The sequence below is a fragment of the Pyxicephalus adspersus genome, chromosome 5 (assembly GCF_032062135.1).
Source record: "Pyxicephalus adspersus chromosome 5, UCB_Pads_2.0, whole genome shotgun sequence".
NCBI classification, from domain to species: Eukaryota; Metazoa; Chordata; class Amphibia; order Anura; family Pyxicephalidae; genus Pyxicephalus; species Pyxicephalus adspersus.
The window spans coordinates 33,959,571-33,985,981 of NC_092862.1; the positions used below are offsets into that span (position 1 = coordinate 33,959,571).

Sequence of the window (26,411 nt, forward strand, 5' to 3'; positions counted from 1 at the left end):
ATCTGCTTTTTTCAAAGGCCAAAACAAATCTGATAAGAAGGTGCATTTCCTGCAATTTGAAACATGGCCCTAAGCAGCTTCTCAGGTAGTGGACTATAAATATTTAATATGATTTTTCCAAAGGAATATATAAATAGCTGTTGAGCACTTATGTGAAAAAAATGAATGTTTAATAGACAAGAGGAAGATTTACTTTTAAATCCAAAAGTATATCTTATCATCCATTTAGCTTTGCTTTTCAATTTTTAGTTTGAATCATCAAGAACTAAAATGAACAGTGAATTATCGTGTATCATACAGGGGGAATGGGTAGGCAAAGGGGGCAGCTTCTTTGTGCCATACAGCAGAATGGCTAGAAATGCTAAAAAAAGATAATGTAGCCTGGCAACCCACCAATTAATATTGCAGTCTGCACTTTGTTTTGAATACCCACGTTCTGTTGTACTCCATATATTTGTAGTCAGTATTAAAATTACGTGACCTGTGCAACTTGGGTGTCTACCGATCCACCACCTTGCCGTTTGATTACCTTATGTTAGTGTGCACCAACTACTGTCTAGTGTGCAGTCTGCTCACTCACCGTTTGAACTGGTGTCTGCTGGTCTTCCTATATCACTATGTCCACAGTGTTCATACATAGCTAATTTGTATAACTCCTAAAACATTCTGACAGCTGTTGACACTACTGTATAAAGAAGGCAGTCATACATATTGATCAGTGTTTTCAAAATTGCGCATGCTTGTTGTTGAATTGGCTGGTTTAGTCTAAGGCGAACATTTCTCCCAATTTTTGGAGAGCATTCTTTTTTAGCTCAAATTGCGTAGACAAATGACAGACTTCTGTGGCGGATCATAATAAAATTAATACACAATTATTGGTTAAAAAACACATGAAGTGTTTTGTAAAGGAGCACTTTGTCACAATCATGTTTCCTATATATAAGACTGCCTTCTTTTAAAATAACAAATAGGATAATTTTGGGGTTAAATGAAAGATTTAGTGCAAAATAACAGTTTTCAATAGTTAATGAATACACTGCATATATCAACCCAACAACCCAACCCAACTGAGGAGGGTAGAGAAGGACGTCTAATTAGGGACAGTTGGGAGGATTGGGATAACCATAGATAGGCAGATGAAGCCCAAACAAAGATGAGATAACTGTCTGCGCCGTACCTGGCAACTTTTAAAGAGCACAGAGCCTGAGATTTTCCTATGCACAATGGTGAGGGGCGAATGGGGGTGTGGAGAGGTTCAAGTGACATCAAGATGCAGATTTTATTGACATACAAATAATACTAGCAACAGGCAGGTTTTACAAATGACAGGTAAATCAGAAGGAAATGCAGATGTTCATAACAACAGGCAGATATCAACAAGAGGGATAGATTTCAATAATGCCTAATGATACTCCAGTGCCAGGCAGAGTACAGGTCCCTTATTGACATAGAGATTCACTACTACCAAGTCCCTAATGACAGTAACAGATCTCATGATAACAGTGAGATTCATCAATATCAGGCTTCTCTGTGACATTGAGAGATAACAGTGACAAGGTGATTTGGAATAACAGGTACAGCAGCAACAGGCAGTATGTTTTCACTCTTCAACTTCACCAGTCATCTGGACATCTGTCTAGTGGTATTATTATTATTTATATATATATAGTGCCAACATATTATGCACTGCTGTACATTAGGTAGGGGTTGCAAATGACAGACAGATACAGACGCAGGAAGAGCAGAGGACACTGCCCAGAAGAGCTTACAATCTAAGAGGAAACTGCACACAATAGGATTCCCCAACGTATCTCAATGCCCTGGTGGCCATGTGGGGGGCTCAGCACCAGGAACCAGTGGTGGTCCTTTGTACCCTCTGCCTACTTCTAATCACTTTTTTTGTCTGGATGCTTTATTCTTCTCACCTTGGTCACTATGGCAGGTGGGACTTCTGGCTTTAGGGCTCTCTGTACCCTCAACCTAAATGAACTTGATAAGCAGGAGAGCTATAGATTTAGAAAACGGAGGGGCAGAAACCGGACTGAAAACTTTCCAGGCCATCCCAGAAGGTTCACAGCTATGGTCTACACTTTTGTAGCCCTCCAGAGTTCAGGGATTTGGTGCAGAGGTAAAGAATTGCAGCCTCCAGACATTTATCTATTTTAATTATTGTAATTTCTGATCTGTCACATCTTATATTGTATATTACAAGTTAGATCAAAATGTATTATTGGCTTACAATTTTTATATTGAATAAAAGCAAAAAATGTATCAGCACTTGTTTATAAAGTGCTCTTTTCTACTCTTGTGACAAATGTAAGGTTTAAATTACCTGGCAAAAGGTGATAAAAGCTTCAGCAGAAGATAAAAACAGGCAGATGGGTACTATTTGGCTGCACAAAACTAGGGCAAGGTACACACGTGCAATAATTGTTGTTATAACATCAAACGACTCAGCGATTATTCACGAATATTTCAATTATAATCCACCAATAATGTACACACACTAGATGTTTGAACAATGCAGGAAGTAAAGTGTACCGGAGAAAGTGTACCACAGAACCATCCACGATCACTGAACGACCGTAAGCACAATAGATAGTGAATGGTCGCCACCCAAACAGATACGCTAGGACGGTCGTTTCCAGTGACATTCCTCATTCATCGGTGTCGTTAGCCTGTCATTTGCACTTTTTTGATCGATCGCTCATAAATCGTTCATTTCCAACAAAAATTATTGTACGTGTGTACGTAGCGTAATTTTCTAAAAATGTTGCTTTGGTTGAAAAACAGTAAGGTCCAATAATTTGTGCTAACATTTGCACATTTTGCCCACCTCCTAGATTGTAAGCTCTTCAGGGCAGGGTCCTCTCCGCCTCCTGTGTCACCTTTTGTATCTGTCTGTCATTTGCAACCCCTATTTAATGTGTAATATGTTGGCGCTATAAAAATCCTTTTTAATACTTATTTATAAATCAGCAACCGCTTTAAATAATGACTCTTTATTGTTTCTTACATATTGCATGCATGATTACAAAGTAGTATAACATATTATTAAAGCTCTTCAGGGCAGGGTCCTCTCCTCCTCCTGTGTCACTATCTGTATTCGTCTGTCATTTGCAACCCCTATTTAATGTACAACCCTGCATAATATGTTGGCGCTATATAAATCCTGTTTAATAATAATAATTTTTTAATCTGCAACTACTTTAAATAATGACTCCCTATTGTTTCTTACATATTGAATGCATAATTACATAGTATGTATTCCTCTGTCATTGCAACCCCTATTTAATGTACAGCGCTGAGTAATATGTTGGCGCTATATAAATCCTGTTCATTATTATTATTATTATTAATAATAATAATAATAATATAACATATTAATAGATAGCTTTGGCCAAGGAGACCCCAGGCATGCTGGTCAGATGCTAAGGCACATGTAATCTCTAATATCTGTTTATTATCAGGTTGTTTCTGTTGTGAGCCTCATATGACTGCGCTGTGTATACACAACACTGAGCACTGTGCACACAATCCTCCTAGTCATCCTCTTCTTACAAGGCACCTGTATATGACACAGCCTAACCCAACAAAACACAGGAAGTACTCAGCACCGCCCCCAGCTGTCACACAGCTCCGCGTCATCCTATCAGAAGCGCCGGATTGCTTAGAGTTCTCAGGGCAACGCGACCTTACGCTTCCTGTTGTGCGTTGCGTTGCATGACGGACATATAGTTTTGGGGCATATCGATAAAGAAAGACAGCGCGCTGTGAGAACTACATTACCCGACAAGCTTTTTTTTTTAGAATGGGGTGGGGTTTATTACGTCTGTCATCGGCTGTAGGCGAGGAAGAGAAAGGGGCGGAGCTGAAGCTGGCGGCGAGCGGGGGTTGTGCTTCCGCATTGGAGACCGGCTGCGGCTGTTGTTGTTGTGGCGGTGCCTGAGGATGAGAGGACGGTGACTGTCGGCGCCATGTCTCAGCCTCCCCAGTCCCCAGCCCAGGCGCAGCAAAGGAGGAGGGGGGATAAGCGCATCTTCTCCGGTACTTGTCCGGATCCCCAGTGTCGGGCCCGGCTGTTCTTCCCAGCTCAGGGCTCAGCTAGCATTGAATGCACGGACTGTGGCCAGAGACACGAGCAGAGACACCTGCTGGAGGTGGAGGAGGTCACCGAGCCTGACGTGGTGCTGCATAACCTGCTGAGGAACGCCTTGCTCGGTGTAGCCGGGCCTCCTCGCAGGAACGCCGCCACAGATATGGTGAAAGTCATGGGGCTGTCCAACTACCACTGCAAGCTGCTGGCCCCCATACTGGCCCGCTATGGCATGGACAAGCAGACTGGCAAGGCTAAGCTGCTGAGGGAGATGAACCAGGGCGATGTGTTTGACTGCTCATTGTTGGGTGACCGGGCCTTTCTTATTGAGCCCGAGCATGTGGATACCATGGGCTACGGCAAGGACCGCTCCGGTAGCCTTCTGTACCTGCACGACACCCTGGACGACATCAAGAAAGCCAACAACAACCAAGAGTTGCTGATACCCGTCCATGTGGATGGCGATGGGCACTGCTTGGTGCATGCCGTGTCACGAGCCCTTGTGGGTAGAGAACTCTTTTGGCACGCCTTACGTGAGAACCTAAAGAAGCACTTAAAAGAGAACTTAGATAGATACAAGGCCCTATTCCATGACTTTATCGATTCAGCAGAATGGGAGGACATCATCAGCGAGTGTGATCCTTTATTTGTGCCCCCTGAAGGCGTACCCCTGGGTTTGAGAAACATTCACATATTTGGACTCGCCAATGTGCTTCACCGTCCTATTATATTACTTGATTCCTTAAGTGGCATGAGAAGTTCCGGGGATTATTCTGCTACGTTCCTTCCAGGTTTGATACCAGTGGAGAGCTGTAAAGGCAAGGATGGACAGCTCAATAAGCCAATATGCATAGCCTGGAGTAGCTCAGGACGCAATCATTACATACCTTTAGTAGGAATCAAAGGCTCTTCCTTGCCAAAATTACCTTTGAAATTACTTCCCAAAGCTTGGGGAGTTCCACAGGATTTATTAAGGAAATACATTAAATTAGAAGATGATGGCAGTTGTGTTATTGGAGGAGATAGAAGTTTGCAAGACAAATACTTGCTTAGGTTGGTTGCTGCAATGGAGGAAGTGTTCATGAATAAGCATGGTATCCATCCCAGCCTTGTAGCAGATGTCCATCAATACTTTTATAGAAGAACTGGAGTTATAGGTGTCCAGCCTGAAGAAGTGACAGCAGCTGCCATGAAGGCAGTGTGTGAAAATCGCCTTCACAAATGCCTTGTGTGTGGTGCTTTGTCAGAACTCCTGGTTGCTCCAGAATGGTTGGCCCCAGGAGGGAAATTATATAACTTGGCAAAATCTACTCATGGTCAGTTAAAGCCAGATAAAAACTATAGTTTTCCACTTAATAACATAGTTTGTTCTTACGATGTGGTCAATGATGTATTAGTACCTGATTTTAACTTGAGCAACCTAACTAGTTGCAATTGGTGCCGCAGTAATTCGGTCCGCAGAGTGAGAAGTGATGCCTCGATAGTTTATTTGGATGGTGACAGAACAAACACCAGGTCTTATGGAGGCAAATGTGGCTGTGGCTTTAAGCATTACTGGGATGGTAAGGAATATGATAACCTACCTGAAGCATTTCCTATTACTTTGGAATGGGGCGGAAGAGTAGTAAGAGAAACGGTGTACTGGTTCCAGTATGAAAGTGAGACAAACTTGAACAGCAATGTGTATGATGTTGCGATGAAACTAGTGACCAAGCATTTCCCTGGAGAATTTGGCAGTGAAATTCTTGTTCAGAAAGTTGTAAACACTATATTGCATCAGACTGCCAAAAAGAACCCTGATGATTACACTCCGGTATCCATAGATGGAGCTCATGTACAGAGAATGGAAGATCAGGAGCAGGACTCTGATTCACACTTACCAACAAAAATCATTCTCACTGGTCAGAAAGCCAAAACATTGCACAAAGAAGAATTAAATATGAGTAAAACGGAAAGAAAGCTCCAGCAGAACATTACAGATCAGGCATCAGTTATGCAAAAACGCAAATCAGACCAGATAAAACATGACCAGAAGGGACAAGTTCGATCCTCCTCTCCTGGGACTATAAAAGATGGTCACTCATCTGGTTCCTCAACTCCCACAAAAGCACCTTACTCGCCAACCTCATCTAAAGAGAAGAAAATCCGTATCACTACTAATGATGGACGCCAGGCAATGCTCACCCTAAAATTCTCAACTACATTTTCTGAGCTTCAAGAGGGAATCGCCAAAGAGTTGGATATTCCTCCTTATTTTCAGTGCATTCGCTATGGGTTTCCTCCGAAAGAGCTTCTGCCACCCAAGGATGGCTTTGAAAATGAGCCTGTACCATTACAACATGGCGACAGAGTTACGGTCGAGATCTTGAAAGCCAAAGACAAACCTTTGCAACAGATGTCCTCTCACGCCGCCCATACTGTTTCCGATGAGGATTCTGCTGTTTCTACAAAAGCGATTTCAAAGGAGCTTCAAGACCAAATTGACAAAGAGATGTACTCCTTGTGTTTGCTTGCAACTCTTATGGGTAAGAAAAAATAAAACTTGTTACACTGACTTTTTTTTCCAGTGTTAGATATAATTCTTTGCTATATAAATTACATTTTTTGTATTATTATTATTAATAATAATGTTACTAATATGAATAATACTAATATTATTAGTATTATTATTCTATAATGCAAAGGTACTTTCTGTATAGTTTTTAAAATTCAATCTAAAGAAAAACTCACTCGCAGAAGTGGATATAGGTAAATGTGTAAAAACACCTGCTGGTCCTGGTACTGACATGTAGTTTTTAATGGGTCTTTGTAGACCTACAAAACTCCTCCTTTAACTTAAAATAATTCAGCATTACATATTCGGGATAGATGTATATGCGGTTACTTGTGTGTTTCTACTAAGCAGAAGGGTCATACTCATAGTGCTCATTTCCCAATCAAAGTTTAATGGTTCCTCCAGAGATTGCTAGGGGTTCCATGAGCAATTTGTGCCTCTCAGGTCAGTGTAATCAACACCACTGATCTTTTTGGCTATCTGTAAGGGTGACTTTGCACCAAGTAAATTCAAGGGTTCCCCATGTTAAAATGTCTCTGGTCACACTCTGTTGGCCTGCCTTGGCTCAGTGCTGAAACTGTCATAACTTTCTTTGCTGCTGTATAACATCAAATCCTTAACCCTTTTCTATGAAATCCTAGATTTACCTTTTATCATTTCACAGTTTTTTTTTAATGTCTATTAATTGAACTGAGTCAAAGCAAAAGATTGCACAGCCTTTATAACTGATCTGAGATGAAAAGAATAAAACCAAGGCCTTTGTATCAGAAACTGATTCAATAAAAGGTGACCATTTGCATAACACAAGGTTTATGATGATAAATGGGCCCCTAAATATCAGAATAAATGGCTACATCCTTAAAAGAGTTTTTGGAGTGGAGTTTAATTTTTGGAAATGCTTTTTTGTCTTTTACATTTTTAAGAGAAGCTTGTAAATCTTGTGATGCTTGCCTGTACCTGTTCCATTGTAGGATGCCACCATCTACTTCCTTCACCTCTTACTTCTTGCAATTCTGCCTTCCTGATTGGCTGGGTTGGGATGATGTAACTCCTGCGCAGACACATGGGCATTTGTTCATTGCTTGACAATCGCAGGGAAAGCTGGGTATCCTTGCATTTTTTTTATAATAATGGTTAAGCTTTGGACTGAATGCATTGCTTTTTTTATTCTATGTTTGACAGATAGTAGTAGGCGCAGTGTTTCCTACTTATTCTGCTTCCAGGGGTGGTTTGCTGCCTCCATAGACTTTCTGATTTAGTTGGAAAAAACAAAGGAACCACTCTGCTAGGTGCCCGGGGCTGTAAACGCTGCAGTAAAATACCACTGATTTGAAATATGTGATGACAGATTTCTTATTAGTCGTGCCAGTTGACCAACAAACATTATATAAAATAGGAAATATGTAATTATTTCATAAGTCGGTTGTAATTTAATGTTACAGATTACTTTTCTATTTCAGTCTGCAGCCATCTGATGTTCCTTATTGCTAGATAATCATGTTTTGCTTCCTTGTGACCATGGCAACCCTGTGACATTCTGCGCACCTTATATACAGAACGCCTTGATAAATCTAATTTCCTGCTCGTGGGATTGGCTCACTGCTTTTCCTATCAGTTTTCCTGTTGTTGCCTGGCTGTTCTCAGAACAGACCCTTTTACGCAGCCGTCAGAAAACAACTAGATTCTGTGTATTTTTCCAAACACCAGCAGGAAAAATGTTAAAAAGTATTCATTCTTTAAAACAAAATCAGGTTCTGAAAGAATTTCTGTTAGTTTTACATTGTTGTTATGTCAGTGTCAGCAGTTGGGTTGGAAAAAATCAAATAAACCAAATCAAATACAGGAAGGGTGTTTTGATGTGGTTCGCTATGTTAAAAATGGAAAAAGTCCAGGAAATACTTCCTTCTACTGTTACCTGTGCTGCCAGTCTGCACTGAAGATACAGCGGCCATCTTCAGAATCCAACACACTTCTTGTCTCAGCTTCCGTGTCCATCACCCGTACATTACTACCGTATCCTGTAATAATGAATGGCCAGCAAATTAAGCCACTGAGCACGACAAGGGGCCAAAAACTCTGGCCAGTGTTCTCCCCAGCCCCTTTTAGTCGAGTGCACCACCTGGCACTTTTCAGTAACCACCCAGCTGTTTTTGAATGGTTACTTAAGAGTTGGGTCACAATACAGGGGCCGCCACCCACCTACAAGTTCTTCTCATCTGGTAAAAAAAAATGTGGGTTGAACACTGCCGGCGAGTTACATGCAAGGGAAGTCGGGATTGCTCAACTTTGTCACCAGAAACCCAGAGCGATCAGGCCGGTAAGGCAGACAGCAATGTCATGGAAAGTCATGCAAAGCACTAAGGGTCCTTGGTATTGAATTTGTGCATGCTTCTTGGCAAACTGCCGTGTATGTGATGACACATGGTTGCATGCTATAAGCAGTCTCCAGGAATGATGAATGGTGACGGACTGTTTCTACCACTCACAGTACCACAGTATTCTGCCTGATAAAACAATTATAGCTAGGGGGTTATAGTGTGGTGTTTATGTGGCTCTTCTAACATTGCTTTCATTCTGTGTGGTCAGTACCTATATTGAGTTGTATATCTGGATACTGCTAAGGCCATGCATGGCCAAATCTAATCCAGACCTAACCTTCCAATGCTGAGAAAGATTCATGCAGTCTTTTCTCGATGTGTCATCAGATCATACAAGAGTCCAGAAATGCTGGCTGTCTTCTGTGTTTATGCTTTCAGTACTTTATAAGCTCCTGGCTTTTGCATATTTTACAAATGTTATGAAGTTTCTTTGTGCAGTGGGTTACATAAGTCTAAGGAAAGGTGTAGTTTGCTGGCAAGTGTCTGCTGACGCCTTCAGATTGTACACAATATTAGTCTGTTAATGTTTGGCTTTTATGGGGCAGACTTGTAGCTAGGCATTTGATGATAAGTATTCTAGATCTGCCTTTCTTGACCATTTGAACATGGAAAATGACTTTTTGACCCTTGAAATAACTTTTAAATCTTCAGTTAACCCCTACAATAATTACTATATCCACAGCTCCCAGTACATTGTTGTGGTGGTCAGTGGGAAGAATGGCCCTAAGGAAAACCAAAAACATCATTGGTATCACTTAAACTGAGCTGGCAAGTACAAACTGCTCATTGCTCTAGGAACCTCTGAACTTCTAGAGCAGCACTAATCTAAATAAAACATAAAACTTTAGGCTCATATCTGATGGCTGCACGGTATTAGCTGGGTTCCCATGTCAAAACTTGTCTGATTGCTTCCCTCCTTCTGATATAAGCTTGTGTCTGATGGGTGTAATGCTTCAGCTGCCTAACTTTCACATTGTCTCAAACTCCTAAGACTGCATTGTTGTATAATAGAACTTTACAGTTGTTTCTATTGTTTTAGGTTATAGGGATTTGTCATTTGACAGAGTTATGCACTTTAGGGAGCTGAAAGACAAAAGTTGAAGCAGGTAAAAGGGCAGACACCGTCAGACTTAAGGCAACCTCTGCTGCCATAGTAGACAGTTCTAATTTAGGAGTGCATGCAGTTATCTTTAGTGAAGTTTAAATGCTTATGCAAAAACACTCCCAAATCCAGTGTTCTTTAAAATGTATTTTTAGAATGTAGCATACAGGGATCAGTCAGCATGCCCCCAGGAAAATTAGAACGATTCCTATGCCTTACACAATTATTGTTGTGTTTTCAGGCTAAAGCCATTCACATGCGCATATTTTAATTTGATATTAAGCGTTTAGATTGAAGCTTCACTTGAAAATTTTTAGTACAGCAATCTGTTGAGCTGATTGTGAGGGGCATTCCTTGTGAGGGGCATCTGTGCTGTGCCATCCTTAATACACCCTGGCAGCCCAGGTGCACGGTGACATTACTTTCAGCACCAAGCTGTTTATTAATTCACTTAAACCTGGGAAATTGTATTAGGAATTTGGCTGTCCCTTTTTGGGGCCATTTTAGGCTTATCAAAGTACATGGTGATGTCTGCCTTGGGCTTGCTCAAACCATTCAGATTTCACATTGGAGCCAGGTTTGTTTTTATACCTTTATTCAGACCGGAATACTGATATTGTTCACACCAGTCACTTGTTTCTATAGAAGAATTGATAAACTTTCCTAAAGCACACTTATACTGATTAAAGATTGGGTTAGAAAGTGCTCAGGAAGGATATTAAAAACCTACACTGAGAGACGTACTTGGAAGTTAGGTGCCCCTTACTCACCCACACCACAAACCAGGGATTTTACAGAAGCAGTCATATGGGCACATTGACTAAAACGCTATGTTTAGACTAATATAGTGATATCTCCTGTTATAACTGACCAGTTACTATGGGCAGAACTCCTAATAACTGCTTATACGTTTGCTTTATTTTTGACAAGGTAATCAACCTGCATCAAGGTGAATATTTGTTTTTGTTGCTTGGAGAAGTTTGTAAATATACAAAATAGAAATATGATTGTCATTAGATTTAAATTTTTGGTGGAGATTGGATAACTTTTAACCTTTGAATATAATTAGAAAAATAAATATTGTATATTTGAGATGAATGAAGCCCCTGTTGGCATTGTCTACTGTACAGTGAAGCAAAACGTTCGGTTCTTCAAGTTGCCTTGAAAGTAGAGCTGTTATAGATTATAGCCACAGGGTAAATTATGTAAAAGCTAAAATTGTGATCTCTAATCTGGATGCTACAAGGACAGATGTTTGCTCAATGATTAAAAGTTGTTGATTCATTGTGAACTCTGATGAACCTGTTGTCAGTGTTACTGTTGGTTCTCCTGTGTTTGGCGTCGTCTTGTGTTTGGGAAATAGTCTAGAACAGTTTTAAAGGTAAAAATAAATGGGCGAACTTTAAAGATGAACATTGAGCTAAACGCTTGTATTTGTTTTATAATGACACTTGCTGTATAGATCTCATTATCTATGTTTCTCTCTCAAACTAGCAGGGCTGTAATTTAGTTGATTTACATTTTTTTTGTTTTATTTTTATACAAGCAATGAAATATATCATTGTGTTTTACAAGTAACCTGTAACAAGGTGCTGCAAAGTTGCTTGGCAAATTCCCTCTTCTAGTGCTACATCTTACATTTCCAGAGCTTTTCTACTGACTGACTAACCTGCAGCATCCTTCCATTACTGGGATAGTTGGAGGCTCACAATCCCATACATATCACTAATTTATTCAGTCACAGAAGATATACACTCACTCCTTAAAAATAGGAAAAAAATATACTATTTCTTTGGGAGCCCCCCTTTTCATCTCTAATAGGGAAAACCTGTACATCAGGAATATGGTTTCCTACATTTGTATGTATTCAGATATATATTTGGAAAAAAACGCATCACAGATTTCAAGTGTCCTAGAATTCAGCCACATTACTTGTCCTGATGATGACTGTACAGTTTATGCAGAGTAATCCATCAATATAATGTGTGTTATCTGCCTAGAATCTCTCAGTATGATTACATTAAATAATTATATCCTTCTGGAAACTGCTGTGAGCACTTTAAGAACTGTAGGAAAGTCTCTATGGAATTGTATGTCTTTGTTTATTTCCGTCCATGCTTTCCTGACAAAGTTTTGAGGTTTGGCAGGTATATTGCCTTGGGTGAACAAAAAGCAGTGTAGATTAATGAATTTTTTATTTAAAAAAAATAATAAAATATATATATTCTTAATTAATTATACCTCCAGTCAATTCCTCTGAAATTTGCTGACAGGTGATCCCACCTCTTTACAGGTTTCCTTTGAAAACCGTGACATTCTGCCACCTAGTGGCCAATCTTCAAAAACAAATTCACAGTGGTCACAAGGAAAAGAATATTATTAGACATAATTTTTAAGAGCCCTTTTTTTTTTCTTCTTTATTGGTGCTCATATTATGCCTACTAATGGATGATTTTTAAGAAAGGGGGTAGGTAGACTTTTTATGAGGACAATTCCTTCTGTATACTGTATTTTTTTTTATAGAGAACAATCTCCCTTTCTGAACATGTAGTTTTGGTACATATAGTGAAATTTTCCACATCTTTAATTACACTATAGGACATTTATCATTCTGTTGGAGTAAAAACATGCACATGGGAGGCACTAGGGAGGCTTTGAGGAAGATTTGTGCAGCTGTTGGCTCTTGTGACTGAGTCTTTGGTATTGCCATAACTAGTGGATAAAAATATTTTCTTTAGAAAAATGACTTGTCTAATAGGTAACCAGCAGAGGTTACCTATTAGCACTCTTAGATTACCTTATGACTTATCGTTTGATGACAGAAATGTAGCCAAAACATCAAAGCAGTGTGAATAATTAAATGGTGAAATACAGTTTTGGATCATCTAAGCCAGTGTTTTTCAACCACTGTTCCGCGGCACACTAGTGTGCCTTGAGAGATCTTCGGGTGTACCGTGGGAAATTATCCAATTTCAGTTAATTGGTCCCAAAATGATTTATTTACTGCAAAAAATTTGTCTTCATTTGTCTATACCAGCGATGTATAGTGATAGGCAGAACCAAAAAAAACTCTTCCACTAGATGGCAGCAGGTAGCTAATTTACGTGTCTGACTTTTTGGTGGTGTTCCGTGGGATTTTTCTAATTGTAAAATATGTGCCGCGACTAAGAAAGGTTGGGAAACACTGATCTAAGCAATATTACTGATCATACTAATATGTGATGTTTCTTCTCTGATTTATTATATGTCTAATTATGTGTCCACTGTTTCATGTTGATAGTAGTGTCCAATTCTTTCTCTTTTAAAATTACTGTCCATGTACTTATGCTTGGTAGTCTGCATAAGCCAATCTCTGTGTTGGTGTGCTTGCTCTTTTTTGTAAATGCTTTTTTTTTTTTTCTTCCTGCAGGGGAAGACGTTTGGTCTTATGCTAAAGGACTTCCACATCTGTTCCAGAATGGCGGTGTCTTCTACAATATTATGAAGAAAAACATGGGTACAATGGAACTATTATTTGTGTTTGGGTTCTGGGTTATCCTTATTATTCTTGGACTTAAAAACTCAATGTACTGAGCTCCAGAGATTTAAAAATAGGAAAATAATTCAAATCTGTACTCGGATTCTGAGTGGTCCACTGGGGAACCAGAAGCCTCCAAGCCGCTCTGATAATAGCAGTTTGTCCCTGTGTTCTGAATGGTCCAAAACCTGGTCAAGCTGTGCAGAGGATTTACACTGTAGTAATAACATGGCAATCATTACTATTGCTTCACTTGAAAATTTTTAGTACGTTCACAGGGTATTGTGACATTGGAAAGGATCATTGACATTGACTTTTGACATTGGAAAGGATCTTTCACAATCCTTTCTAACGACAAAAAACTGAAAGATGCATGAACGAGTGCTATATATACAGCACCATTCCGCTCTATAAAGTGAGGGGGGGGGGGGGGGGGAACAAGCGAGTGGCACCCTGCTGTGCTCTCTCCCCTTCACTTGCATTACGGTGGTTAGTGGATCTGCCAGGATGGATCCATGAACAACATCAGACGGCCGCTGTACACGTCAGATTCTCGACCGATACTAGCCTCTGAAATGATAATCGGACGAGAATGATCTGACATGGATATGTAACTTAAAGCTACATACACACGTCAGATGGGCCTGATCGCTTCAAATTTGAAGAAAACCAGTGAACGCGTAAGCAGACAAATGATGGGATGAACATTTAAGCAACCAAATGATGGGATTTCATTCTTGGTTATGACAGAAGTTTGATAACAGTAAGCTGAATATTCCACAAGGACAGGAGCAGTTCAGACTCTGCAACACATATAAATGTACAGTTATCCACATTTTATTTGTGAACTTTGGGGAAAAGATATATTTAAAACTGCAGTGTTTGCTGTATGCTCACTCGCAGATATTTATGCTAGATTTAGGCACAAATTCAGGTATGTAAATTAAACCTGTATTTGCTCTCTTCAATGGTTCTAAATACCAGGAAAATTTGGTAACAAAACGGAACAGTGTATTTTTTTTTATGATTCCACTGTAATCTAATGCAGCAGTCACAAGGTGATGAAATCTTGTTAAATTGTATTCGAGAGTGTTATAGGGATTGTGCTATATGTGAATAGATGGGTAATGTAATTAAAAATGATGTGCAGAAAAAATGGTAGGAGAGTCTGTAACTGAATGTCTGTCATGTATTTATTGCAGACATAAGTATTTGGTTCAGACTCCCTAGCTTTGATCACATCAGGCCCATGTCAGAATAGAAACCTTGTTACTGATGGCATCTTGACAGAGACAAGATCTTTAACAGATCAATTACTTTTTCCTGTGGAGTCACTCCCTTGCTCTTCAGACCAGCCAGATGATGGTCTATCTCACAGGGAAATAAAAAACGTCACTGTTCTGTTCCAGCAATAGAACGATTATATTCTGGGCAGTGGTCCTCCTTAGCTGGTTGCAATGTGTTGCCAGCAGTAGAATTGCCTGGCTGTCATCATTCTTACTATAGAGGCAGGTTTAGACAACTGTGGTTTGTTGAAAATGCATTCATCTAAACTTTCTAAACTAAATTTTTAAAACACAAATGGTCATACTGTATAATCATTTTTGTTTAGCTTACAAAAAGAAGTGGATGATTCACTTGAGATCGAGCATTACATATATAGCAACTTTATTTTTTCTTTACCAAATCTGCAACATAATGGTATTGAAGAAGACTTACCTAAACATCTGCCATCCTAAAATATGAAAGTGTATATTAAAATGTATTTCAAATGTCACTAAATACAGTTCAAGACTGCCCAACTCCAGTCCTTAAGGGTCAGGAACACAATTTTCGTAATTAGGAAGTCAGGCAGTGACTTGGTATGTATAGGTCTGTATGAACATTCTGGTCTGTTTCTGGCCTTGATTTCGGCATTCCTGATGAAGTTTATTCAAATGTACCAGAACATGTGAGGTAAATATTTTTTTTTTCCTGCAAATATGCACATAATAATTATGCACTATTTTTTTTTTTTTTTTTAAAGGGGTGGTGGATGGAAAGCATTGCACATTTCCCTACCTGCCTAATAAAACTTTTGTCTACAATGCTGCTGAAGACAGGCTGGAACTTTGTGTGGATGCAGCAGGGCATTTCCCTATTGGTCCTGAAGTGGAAGATTTAGTGAAAGAGGCATTGAACCAAGTTCGCTCTGAAGCATCTTCTCGAAGCAGAGAATCTAGTCCCTCACATGGCCTAATGAAACTTGGCAGTGGTGGTGTGGTGAAGAAGAAGTCTGAACAACATCACAATGTAACAGCTTTCCAAGGCAAAGGGCACTCACTAGGAACGGCCTCAGGTAGTCCAGAACATAGTCAGAGAACAAGAGCTCCATCAAAGACTAGTACCACAGCGAGCTTTAACAATACACCAATATATGATTCTTCATTTACTTCCACAGCAAGTGATGGTGAGCTCATCAGAGTAGCTCCTGGTGTAGTTACCATGAGAGATGGCAGACAACTTGATCCCAAGGTAATAGAGGCTCAGCGGAAAAAATTGCAAGAAATGGTTTCATCCATCCAAGCTTCAATGGATAAGCACTTACGGGATCAAAATGCAGAGCCAGTGACAGGGTCTGATATCGCTTCAAAAAAAGAACCACTTGCTTCAAAGTCAGTCAGTGGTCCTTCAGGTGTGACTATGGATGCTAATATACGTTCTGTAACTTCAGACAGTAGTAAGGATGGTTCTTTATCAACTTCATTATCTGTTAGGCCTAAAGTTCAATCATCAGCGTCCACAGATGGTCAAGAAGAGATGGAGAGCCAAGATGCGGAAATAGCCAATGTAGCTGAGCCCATGGATCATTCATGATAGCTCAGAGGTTCTAAGAAAATGATTATACAGGAAAAATTATATGTATAAATAATGTAGAATGATGGCTGGGCCACAGTGTGAAATAGTCCTTTGCATAACTCTTCTAAGTTTAAAGGAATATTAAACAGTTTTTTGCTGCATGAAAATGTGTGTAATTGAGGGTTAAAAGTTCTTCATTTTAGCTGAAAACTAAAAACCTGGGTAGTCATATTTACAGCTCTATTGATTCCTGTAAGGCTAAAATTTAATTCTTTGCTGATAAGCACCCTCAAATGAATGATGAATCTTGAAAAGATAATCTTATTTCCTCAGCAGAAATAGTAATTTCCATAATAAGTCGAAAAGCATCCCAAAATCATTCATGCTGTGACTCCTAATGTTTGTAATTACGGTGATTACAGTACACAGCGTTGAGCTATCAGCTGAATTGGCTCAAGGTTGCCTTTAATTTTTTTTTATTTAGTTAGATTTTGTCTTAAGCAGCTTATCATACATTTGTTCCTATATTGTTGCCTCTGAAAAAAAAATGAGCTGATTCGTTGTTTTTTTTTTTTTTTTTAAATAACTCTTCAATTTAGTTAACAAAATGACTCTTAGAACAGGTTTCCATAATTGGTAATCTGTACAAGAGTGTGGAAAATTTTGCTCTCATTTTGAGTTTTTACCATTGATGAGTTTACCTTATAAGGTTATGTCACAATTAACCTTATATATGTGTTGGATGAATTCAACTACATTTCTCCTTAAGAGGTAACCTGTTAACTTTCAAAAGTTCTTTAAAAGAAAGTTTTAGAATGATAAATATAGGGGCTGCATGACCTTCTGCTAGGTCTGGTGTGGGTTGGCAGATTGCAGTGTGCTTTTAGGTGTATTAAGTGCATGTTTAAGATACTTCTGAGATCAATCACAGGTACTTCTATTGAGCTCCTAACCTTTTCCATTCTCATTAATTTGTATGGGGGAGAAAAAATCATTCTGTACGCAAGCCTTAACTATTCTAGGTACCACTGGCTTTATTATTTTCTGAGACACTGACCTGTAACAAGTATTCAGATTAAAAGTCCTTATCTCGTTCCAAGTTCGTGCCTCTAAGATGACTAAAGTCTTCAAGACATGATAGCCAAACAATTAGCATTTTTAGAAGATGATTATAGTAATCAATGGCATCCTCCATATTCTGCCAATATAGGGTTTCTTTTACAGGATGCAGAAAGTAAAAATTGTTGTTTTTTTTTTTTTTTTTTTTAAATATTTCCCTTATCTGAACTACATTTGGTTGAATATTTGGAATCCTTTGTTTTCTACCTGTATCTAGTCTAGATCTTACCTGTGAACTCCTCTTAAGCTAGTTTCACTTGAGGTTGTTGACCTGAAAACTGTGCTAAGTTCTGTTCATTGCTAGCCCTTGATGCAGAAAAGTGCAACTAGTTTCAGAGTAGGATTTAAAGTATACGTTGTGTGTTATGGGCTCTTGGACAGGGCTCCTAGTTTCAGGAATGTTAAAAAGATGATTTACGTGTGCCTAGAGATTTCACGTGTTATGTTAAATTATTGATCAATGCATAGAAAGCCTAGAAAATGCACTGATACATCTGGTGAGTGGGAGTCATGTTCCCTTCTTGGACATTTCTTTAGGATGTAATTTGGTATTTTACAAGCAGATGGATAGAAGCTGAAGTACGTTGCCAATTCAGAGCACTGGCTTACATCGTATATAGTTTGCTAAACCTTTAGTTTGGTGGTTAATAAGGGATTTGTTATTATGACCTGACTGATTAAAAAACAAAAACACTGGGTGGTGTGGTAACTGTTCTTCCAGCCACACATGAAATGGCAGACTTTGGAAGATATTGAGATATTGACTGTATAATATTTCTGTGTGAGGGCTGCACGCATGAGGGAATTTAAAGGATGTAGTAAAAAATTTGGAGGCTGTCATTATTTTCTTTTAAAAAAAAATGCTAGTTTTCTGGCAATTATTCTGTTTAAGTAATGTTCAAACTTTTTAATGCACTGACCTGAACCGTGTATGCAGATCAGTGTACTAAAATGGGTTTTATATCTGCTTGCTTGTTCCTGGCCATATAATCAAAGTATTGAGGCAACACGCAATCAAGAAACTGGTAATCTTGAGAGCAGACAAGTATTTGCATCTATCCATCCATCCACTTTGTTCTTCTTTAAAGGAGCTGTCCAGAAATAGATTTAATTCCCGAAGGAAGAGAACACCTTGTGTCGGTTGCTGCACTACTCATGCAGCATTCTGTACTACCTTCCTGTGCTATCTGCTATAACAAATGATTTGTAAGAGGCTTCATGTAATAAACTAGTAACTTCAGTTTGTAACGTCATGTATGCAACAGTGGTATAGGTGACACAACAGTAATGTGGGAAGGTAGGGACCTGTTTGTTTTTCGATATTGAGGGGCCGTATTTTCAGTTTCCTTTTAACAAAGTTTTGTAGGCATATACTATGCAGTTGATAAAATAAGGCTTGGGATAAAAAAATTTTGTCACAGATGGCACAGGTGGCATTTATTTTTTGTTTGCTACATGATTAAAATATTGTCTCCTCTTTGTAATATAACTACATCTGGGCTTTTAATGATGTAGTTGGAAGGCATTTAACAGAATGATGTGATTATTAGAGCTTTCCCCTATGATGCCTACTAATCCACTGTCCCAATAGGTAACTGTAATATCTTGCTACTGAATATTTTATTTCTCATATAAGTTACAGATAATGAAGTGATGGCCTAAAATCAAACAATCAGATCACACAACATGTGGATGGGGCAGTCTATTTTGGATTTTAGTGATGTGGTATACTTTGCTGAAAATCACATAATTTGTTGTTGGACAGCTATGTTAAAATTTATAATTTTTAAATTTATTAAAAAAATCTCTATAGGAAAACGTCTTTAGTAGATGCTAGGTGGTCATTAGTAGATGCTAGTTGGTCATGAGTAGGACGAAGAAGTAAATGTACTGAGCATAATGTCTCAGTCACCTATCCTGAATGTTTTGTAACATTCTGATATCTGGATTGACTTGTGGTCTATGTTCGAAAGGCTTCAGGTTTATGCCATTTGTGCGTGAATACAATGTTTATAGCCGAACTCCAGCCCTACCTTTAGTTTTGCACAGCTGAACAGGCCCCTCTTCTGTACTGAAATGCCAACTCCAATTTACTGCACACAGACAGCTTCCAACAATGCATGTTAGAAGCTGCAGCAAATCCGATATAGCCTATCTGTTTTTCCTGGCTCATAAGGATCCAGAATCATCTAGCCCAAATATTATGATTGAACTAGTTTTACTTTTCTGTTTTGCATTGCAGGATTATATCCACTATTCTATATAGACATCAGAAAGGAATAAGAACTATGACAGGATAATACACATTACATATTACTAATAATAAATCAATCTAACAATATATTATCAGGAGTAAGTGGAGTTTATACAGAACATAAATAGTGAAACTGACCCTTGTGCACAGCCTATACTTTGTTGAATTCTCTGAACCTCAGAATTAGGAGGTTGCATGTATGTTGCTGCTGTGTAACCACCTTCCTGCTGTGATTGTATTTCCATAGCTGCTGTCATATGATTCAAGTTACTGACAAGTGTAAAGAGCTGAGTAAATGCTGATGAGTGAAACGCACATCTCTGCTGATATAAACATTAAGTGTGCCAAACCTTTGCTTAAACAGCCATTTAACATTCTGTTTATTTTTTTATATTTTTTATATTGAATATTGCTGTTCTGCCTATGACATATAGGTATAGGGAGGGTGTGTGTATATAATGTATACTAGGAAAGCAGTGTATAGCAGCCTCTGAAATGTAAATAGTTTTTATTTTACTGATATTGCTTCATAATATTAACATGTTTGTTGTGCGCACAATTTGTCTGTGAATAGGAAGGAAGGCTTTCTTTGATGGTTGGTTTGTATATGTCACAAATACTGATTGGTAACATTCCTGTGAAATTTGGTATTTTGTTTGATTTTGGTTGCAAGTATTTTAACTTGAATTTACTGGACCCTGTTGATGTTATTGAATTGAAATTCTGAGATGGTCCTGTCCAGAGTGTGTTGCAGCAAATGTTTGGATACTTTCATTACCCATGCTCCTTGTGCAGTATGGAAAGTCTTGCCTTTATCATGCTGCTTTTTAATGTCTCTGTAGCTTTAAACTTTGTCTTTCACAGGCCTTAACTACTGCCATGTTCATTTACCTGTTCGGAAGCAAATGCATTACATTTTGTTCACACTTTATATTATTTCAATTTTTTAAATCCTTTTTATGAAGCACCATGAAGGCTTTCAGGAATTAAATATATTCTTCCACAGCAGTCACCTGTTTCCACCTTTATTGGGTATCGTGATGAAAGATGACTTCTGATTGGTCACTACTTACTAACTGAACTGTAGTGATCACTAGCAAATAAAAATGGCTGTGTGTTTATGTTCACCTAGGTCTTATGTAGCTCACCACTTCTCATTAACCACACACACACACCTGCAAACCTTTACTACAATTGCGTAATGCAAAAGTCTGCCTGAACAGATAAAATGTGGTTAGATTTCTAGTTAGGTCATCACACAACATACTACCAGATTCAAAGCCTGGAGCCAGCCAGCCAGCCTGCAGAAAGTTTGGTGTTTTAAGTGATATCCTGTAAGAGTTAGACCATCTCATCTATCAGGTTTTTATTGCTGTCACCTTTTTTTTTTTGTCCTTGTGACCATTCTCTTTAAACAGAATGTAGTAGTTGTCATCTGAACAATAAGTAACTGAATATCCTTCACTGCAGTCACTTGTTCCACAAACAGATATTTGGTATTCTAATTTTATTTGCTTTGGAGAGATTTTTCTTCATTTCCTACTGTATTTTAAAAAGAGGAAGTGAATGAAGATCTTCCTATAACAGCGTGGGAAGCAAAACAGAAACCTGATTGGGTTTACCTTTCCCATGCTTTACAAAAGATAATAAACAGTTGGATCCCTTCAGGCATTAAACAATTCTAAAAATAGTTTCAAACCCAAACTTGAAAGATAAACAAGAATTACAGATTGGTGGGACATTGTTGCATTTACAGAGTAGTAATGACTTATTCAGTACTCTTCTTTAAACAATATTTTGGTCTGATCACTTAATAAATGTAAAAATCTCTCATACCTAATCTGTGTAAAATTTACATCCTTTGCACACACTTTTATTTCATATATGTGCATGCTAATGTTACTTTACAAATTGCAAGGAAATTATTGCAATGAGTTCCCTTGTATCTTATTTTGAAAAACTTGCAAATATTAGCTTCTGCTAATGAATGTACTTTGTAGAAGCACTTAATGGATTTTAGGCTTTAATACTTTTTAAGCTGATTTTCCGTAAACAACTAGCACTTCTTCACTTCTTAGCCAGCCCTGCAAATGATCAGTAATGGACGAGTAGCTTTCCATTTAACAATTGCAAACACTTTTTATTGTGATACTCACTTGATACCAATATGATCATCATGTGGCAACATTTCTTGTTTGGCATCTCATCATTGGTAAAGTGCTTGTGACCAAGAAATTTAAGTGCTAAATATTAGAGGATTTTATACCTTAGTGTGTATAAGAAAAAACAAATATGTGTTGCTTATAGCTGACAGTCATATTGTTTTCTATATGGCACTGCCAATGCAGAGGGGACATCTGTTTGCTGTGGGCAATACAAATGTTTCTTGTGATTAGACACTTCTGTTAATGATTCCATATTTTGACCTGTATTAGAAAGCAAAATAATACATTTAATTGTTAACATTTTAAATGATGAGTATGAGTTAGTGGCCAGTTTAGATATGTAGAAACGATTCATTGCAAATTTCTTTGCTGTAATTAACCTACATTTTCGGGTGTATCTTTTTACTATTCGTGTACCACACTTTGCCATTACACTCTTCTGTGTTTAATCATCTGCATTTATCAATAAAGTTAGTAAAAGTCCAGAGAAACAATAATTTGGGGAACTGCAAAGCTGCAAAAAACTTTCTGAAGCAAAATGTTGGCTACTAAACCATCTGGATTGTGTTCTGTAACCATAAGACCTTTTAAGATAGATTTTCTATTCACAGCTACCTTTCCTGAGCTGCATAGAGTAGGAAATGCTAGAAACAAATGGTTGTATGCTTGGACTATTTGTTGATAACAAATCTAAGACATAGTGTTCTATAAGAATCTATATGTAATGTTCCAGTTACCATTGTAACCTTTACCATGTAAGCTCTAAGCTTGAATTATATTTCAATATGCATTGATGTATCTGGAAATCATAACATATGAAGTACTTTATTTTAATATGCAGCCCAGAAAAAAACTTTATGCATATTTCAGTACTAAAGTCAAATACCTACATTTCCAGCAGCAAGATTTTGGAAGAGAAGCTTGTGACTCCATTACCTTTCTAAAAAGCCATAAAAAGGTGTCACTCTGTTATTACTGGATTCTCCATCTGGTTTTTCTAGAGTTTGGAGATTAGCATCAAATTGTGACTTCATTATTTGGCTTTCATGAAGCTATCTAGGAATCTTTATGCCATTGGAGTCCTTGGGATATCAGAAGCCAGCATGTAATTGGCAGAAAAGTAAAAATATCCATTTTGGTTGGCTTGGCCTCTACTATATAATAACAAAGTACATGAGCTGAAATATAGGGGCATATTACCCGCACTGCCATGTCCATCTACATTAATGCAAAAGAGTAAAGTTTATAGATCCAAATTAGGTTAAATATTTATACAGTGAACAAAAGTCAAATTATAGCTTTTTATACCAGCCCTGATTGCCTCTGTTAATGGCAACAAGAACTAGACTTAAACTTGTATATAGAGTATGCTGTGTAAATTTTGCTTTCAGAGATTCTGAAGGCAATAAGAAAATGCTGTCGTCGTTCTGCAGGCTTTTTTTTTTTTTTTTATTTTGAAAGAGGTGCACTTTAGAAAAGAAATACACATTCACAAATTCCAATGTGTAGATACAAGTAGTGTAAATACATAGAAAGTAAGCATTTTTAGAGTGAGTACAGCTAAGCATAGGTTAATAACCATTTTCATTGCACTGGCTTTTAATCAGCCTATTATTTTTGTTTTGTGATTGCTGTGTTAAATGATTTTTATTTGTAATGTAACAATAGTGTATCATAATAGTATATAGTGTACTATATTACACTTGACTGTACAGTATTTGAAGTTGGATTGCTCTATTAAACAATGTTAAGTCTACATTTGGAATGTGTCTCTTTCTTTAATTGATAATGTGTTAAATGCCATTAAATCTTAAGACTTGTAAGGGGATTAACCAATTCCAAAAAATGTATCTTAAATCTCTAAATAGAACATTGTGCTGCTTTTAATTGTTCTCCTCCCAATTTTTTACCCACAAATTTTCTTTGAAGTGCATTGGAGCATTGGTCAACTTTTAGTTTCTTTAAATTATGTAAAATTAAGGAAAGTGGAAGGAATCTGATGGAATAGCAAGCCCTTCACATTCCAGGTAATCAATATATTAATCTTCTAAAAATAGTAGGTGGGTAGTAGGTAGGCGAAAGGTTTCTGTAGATCCAAAGCCACACCATGCAGTTCCTGTCAAAAATTATGAAATCACTCAAGAAAGAAATCATAGAATCAACCCAAAAAAATCATTTTAGTACTTTGTTGTACCTCACCTGGCTTTTATAACAGCTTAAATTCTTTGAGGCTTGGACTTCACTAATAAAAAGCAATGATCTTCAATCAAGTTCCAACTTTTTATAGTAAAGCAGTCGACAGATCAGGTTTGAAACCTTGTCATTGACTTTTGTTTTCCACTAATTTTGACTATAAACTTTTAATTGAATCGAGAAATGGTCTGTTTGCTGGTCATATCATTGAGTTGATACGCCTATTCATAAGAAAAGTTTTAACACTAGAATCACCTTAAAGAAGACGTCAAAGTGTTGGGACAGACAACTTGATCAAGATACCTAGAAAATAGAAAATGCCCAACAAAAGAAATGAAAAACGAATGGGCAAATGGTCAATTTTTGTGGCCAATGTGTTAAAGGGTGGGATATATTAGACGGCAAGAGAAAAGTCAGTATTTATAGGTGATGTATTGAAAGCGGAAAATTTGGGAAATTGGAAGGAGCTAGGAAGGAAGGAAGGGCCATGTAATGTAAGGGAATGTATTGGCTAGATAACTAGATCAGAGCATCACCAAAAAAAAATATTCCCCATATGTAGTAGGGAAGGACAACCAGTAGCCAGTCTGCTCAAAATCCATCGTAGAACTACTGCAGTACAAATGACTGCAAACCTTAGTGCTGGTCATAAGAGAAAGGTGTCTGAGCATACAATGCATCACAGGTCGCTTCATGGCAGCCAACCAATCAGACTGCCCATGCTGACTCCTCTGCACTGCTGGAAGTGCCTACAATGGGCATCTGAGCAAAAATGGACCAGTGGAGCAGTCAATAAAAGTGACTTGGTCTAATCAATCAGGTATTCATTTAGGTCGTGTGGATGGCTGGATACATATGCATCTTTTTTTGTGATAAGAACGACCAAAAGTAACGGGGGAATTTAAAGAATCTGCCTCCTATATATTGATACCATATACCACAGAACAACCTAAGAGGTTTTGTGGAGTCCTTACATCAATGAGTCAAAGCTGTTTTGGTGATACAAGAGTGCAGTAGTGTTCAGTTTGCTTCTCTGGAATGCTGCTTGGAAATGCCCTCTATGCTGACACACCACATTTCTGTATCTCTGGATCAGTGATATCAGCAAATGCCATGCAGAACCCTCTGCAATTTTATCCACAGTATATTGATGTACAGGGAGAAAAAGAGGACCAACAGAAAAAAACAGCTTTTTTTGTAGCTGTAAATAGAGAGAGTGCTTAGGGATGGGAATATATGGGGTGTATTTCTAAATGATTCCTCTGTCAATTTAACCTAAATGTGCCCTAGTTTTCCTATTGTAATTGTTGTGCACTTTTGATATTTGGCCACTAGGTGGCCATTAGGTCATTGTTTTAAAATGCACAGAAACAAGAAATGAAGGGGTTTTGCTGTTAGTGAACAAATTGATAGGAGAAAATTTAAAAATATACCCCATATGTGCTTGTTTTAGTTGTAATTTATCTACATTTACATACACAGGTGTGAAAGGTGGGGGAAGGGGTAAAAATTTGATGTGGTGCATACAAAAGTTAAACTAAAGCATTTCCTGACAGTTAATAGAATTTCAAAATTGTGGCTTTTATTTATACTTTGTTTCCTTGACTTGCCAAGATCAATACTAATACCCTCCTGTGCAGTTTAATGCAGCCTAGCTCTGTTGTTATTTTATTTATACATTTCAGGCCATCGTTAGGTTTAGTTTAATGCAACACGTTTGGCAGTATTGTATTTGGTTCGATGGTTTTTGACCAGCTTGGGCAAGAAAAATGAAGACATTAGCATACTGAATACTATTATTGCATGTAGAGACAAAGGAAAAAAAAATAGATTTGCTATATAAATATATTTATATCTTTCCAGTGGCTTCTCGAAGCTTTTTCCCTTAAATGACCTTGGAAGTACAGAAAAAATACCCGTTGATCATTTAGAACATCAGTCCTTTGAAAAAAGCATTTCTGTCCCACCTTCAGCAAAATATCCCCAAAAAAAGCCTTCTACTGTATGTGCTAATACCTATACAGCTCTCATTGGTTTTGGACAATATATATATATATATATATATATATATTTAGAGAGAGAGAGAGGTTTTTACTAAACTCCATCTTAAAGGACCATTTTAATAGAAGCTCTTAAAATGTACTGATACTGAGTCTAAACTGAAGCAGTCCCTGAATCCTGAGACATCCTATTAT

The 26,411-nt window shown here is 37.9% G+C and overlaps 1 protein-coding gene across 1 annotated transcript; it reads left to right on the forward strand.

The window, feature by feature from the left end:
• The first annotated feature begins 3,869 nt into the window (after positions 1–3,869).
• On the forward strand, positions 3,870–23,779 carry VCPIP1 (valosin containing protein interacting protein 1). The gene is made up of 3 exons (XM_072411099.1): positions 3,870–6,621; positions 13,540–13,626; positions 15,674–23,779. The coding sequence occupies exons 1-3, from the start codon at positions 3,978–3,980 to the stop codon at positions 16,501–16,503; spliced, it is 3,561 nt and encodes a 1,186-aa protein (XP_072267200.1). The 5' UTR covers positions 3,870–3,977; the 3' UTR covers positions 16,504–23,779.
• Positions 23,780–26,411: the final 2,632 nt, after the last annotated feature.

Coding starts and splice junctions, on each gene's coding strand:
- VCPIP1 (XM_072411099.1), top strand. CDS start 3,978: ATGTCTCAGCCTCCCCAGTCCCCAGCCCAGGCGCAGCAAAGGAGGAGG. Junction 6,622..13,539: donor TTTGCTTGCAACTCTTATGG/GTAAGAAAAAAT, acceptor TTCTTCCTGCAG/GGGAAGACGTTTGGTCTTAT. Junction 13,627..15,673: donor TATTATGAAGAAAAACATGG/GTACAATGGAAC, acceptor TTTTTTTTAAAG/GGGTGGTGGATGGAAAGCAT.